The sequence below is a fragment of the Octodon degus genome, unplaced genomic scaffold (assembly GCF_000260255.1).
Source record: "Octodon degus isolate 3935 unplaced genomic scaffold, OctDeg1.0 scaffold00007, whole genome shotgun sequence".
In the NCBI taxonomy this organism is placed as follows: Eukaryota; Metazoa; Chordata; class Mammalia; order Rodentia; family Octodontidae; genus Octodon; species Octodon degus.
The window spans coordinates 9,372,284-9,373,917 of NW_004524583.1; the positions used below are offsets into that span (position 1 = coordinate 9,372,284).

The window sequence follows — 1,634 nt, forward strand, 5'->3', positions numbered from 1 at the left end:
TGTCAGGGAGGCCCTGTGGTTCTAGCCACTCGCCTCCGCTCGTGTCAGGGAGGCCCTGTGGTTCTAGCCACTTGCCTGCACTTGTGTCAGGGAGGCCCCGAGGGTCTAGCCACTTGCGCCTCCCCTGCACTGTGAAAGTTTAAAGTCACAAAATGACATACACCTACCTCTTGGGTGGTAAGCACTCTGTACAGCTCCTCTGGTGATGTCAAGAAGGTTTCTCTAAGGGTGATCTTACAAGTGGGGATTTTGACACCAACAGGTTTGGCCTGGGTTTTTGAAGGAGCAGACTTAGCCTGTGAAGGGTTTAGTGAAAAGGGTATTCAGAGTGATAGTGAAATCTTGGGGACAGATTTTCCATGCAATCTCACAAATTTCTTTCTTTTTTTTGTACTTTAGGGAAAGGTCTACAGTGTTCAGGGTCTCACTACCAGATTGGACTCATAGTGATCCGCCTGTTTACACCCTCGACGATCAGGGATTACAGGTTTACACCACCATGCCCAGTCTCAGTTGCCCTCTCAGCGTGCCCTGGGGATGGGGCCGGCATGGCAGGCCGAGGGATTGAACCCCTGGCCCCTGCGCCTACTTGCAGGCACTTTAATCTGCTGAGTATTTGGCCAGCCCTGCAATCTCACAAATTTCACCTCCAGAGCTATTGATAAGTAGCTTAAGAGAATGTATATGTGTAGATGTTTCAGTCATAAGAGAATTCTTTCAGAAGTATCCTTAGTGCCTACCAAAAACAATCACTCTAGGATGAAGACTAGTACTCATTAAAAACCCATCTGCTACAGGGGCCAGCGAGATAGCTCAGTGGACTAAAGCGCCTGCTTAGGCAAGCACAGGGACCAAGATTCAAGCCCAGCCCCCAATGGCAGGAGCTGCCAGAGTCCGAGCAGGAGTAGTGGTGTTAAAAAAACCTTAAAAAAAAACCCCAAACAAACAAAAGCATCAGCTACAGGAAAAGCCCATCACTGGGTATTTAGTAAGAGCTCAAGATTAATTCTCAAACAGAATGTCCATGCTTGGGCAAGGGAGATAGCTCAGTAGAGTAAGCGCTTGCCTGGCAAGTGCAGGGTCCCGAGTTCAAACCCTGGTACTGCAAAAACAAAACAACAACAACAATAAAGAATGTCCATGCTTAACTAGCTGGAAGCAAGCCCTAGTGTGGAGGCACACAACCCCTACTCCCTGAACTCAGGAGGCTGGGGCAGAAGGACTGTCGAGAGTTTGAGGCCAGCTTGTACAATAGTGAGACCAAAAAAGAAAAAAAGGTAAAAGCAGGAGCTGGGGTGCAGCTCAACAGTACAGCACTTGCCCCGCCACATTCAAGGATCTGGATTTCAGTCTCCTCTCTCCACCCACTCACTAAAAGAGACAAAACAAAGCAAAAAAAATCTTGGAAGCAGCCAGGCATGGTGGTACACACCTGTAATTCCAGCATTCTGGGAGGGTGAGGAAAATCACCTAGTTGGAACCCAGCCTTGACAACTTAGCAAGATCCTATCTCAAAATAAAAAAAAAAAAAAAAAAATGTCCAAAACGGGCTGGGACATAGCTCACTGCAAGGGCTCAATCCCCATCATGTGTGTAGGGTGGCACCTAAACTAAGCAGTTTTCCAGAATTCCCT

The 1,634-nt window shown here is 47.8% G+C and overlaps 2 protein-coding genes across 2 annotated transcripts in view; one reads left to right on the forward strand and one right to left on the reverse strand.

The window, feature by feature from the left end:
* The window catches only part of Vipas39 (VPS33B interacting protein, apical-basolateral polarity regulator, spe-39 homolog), a 55,532-nt gene that overhangs the window by 2,973 nt on the left and 50,925 nt on the right, over positions 1-1,634 (forward strand). The gene's annotated exons all lie outside the window — the stretch shown is intronic.
* The window catches only part of Ahsa1 (activator of HSP90 ATPase activity 1), a 9,939-nt gene that overhangs the window by 1,884 nt on the left and 6,421 nt on the right, over positions 1-1,634 (reverse strand). Inside the window, exon 6 of the mRNA XM_004624719.2 lies at positions 168-296. Coding sequence (XP_004624776.1) covers positions 168-296 — 129 coding nt within the window. The remainder of the gene's footprint in view (positions 1-167; positions 297-1,634) is intronic.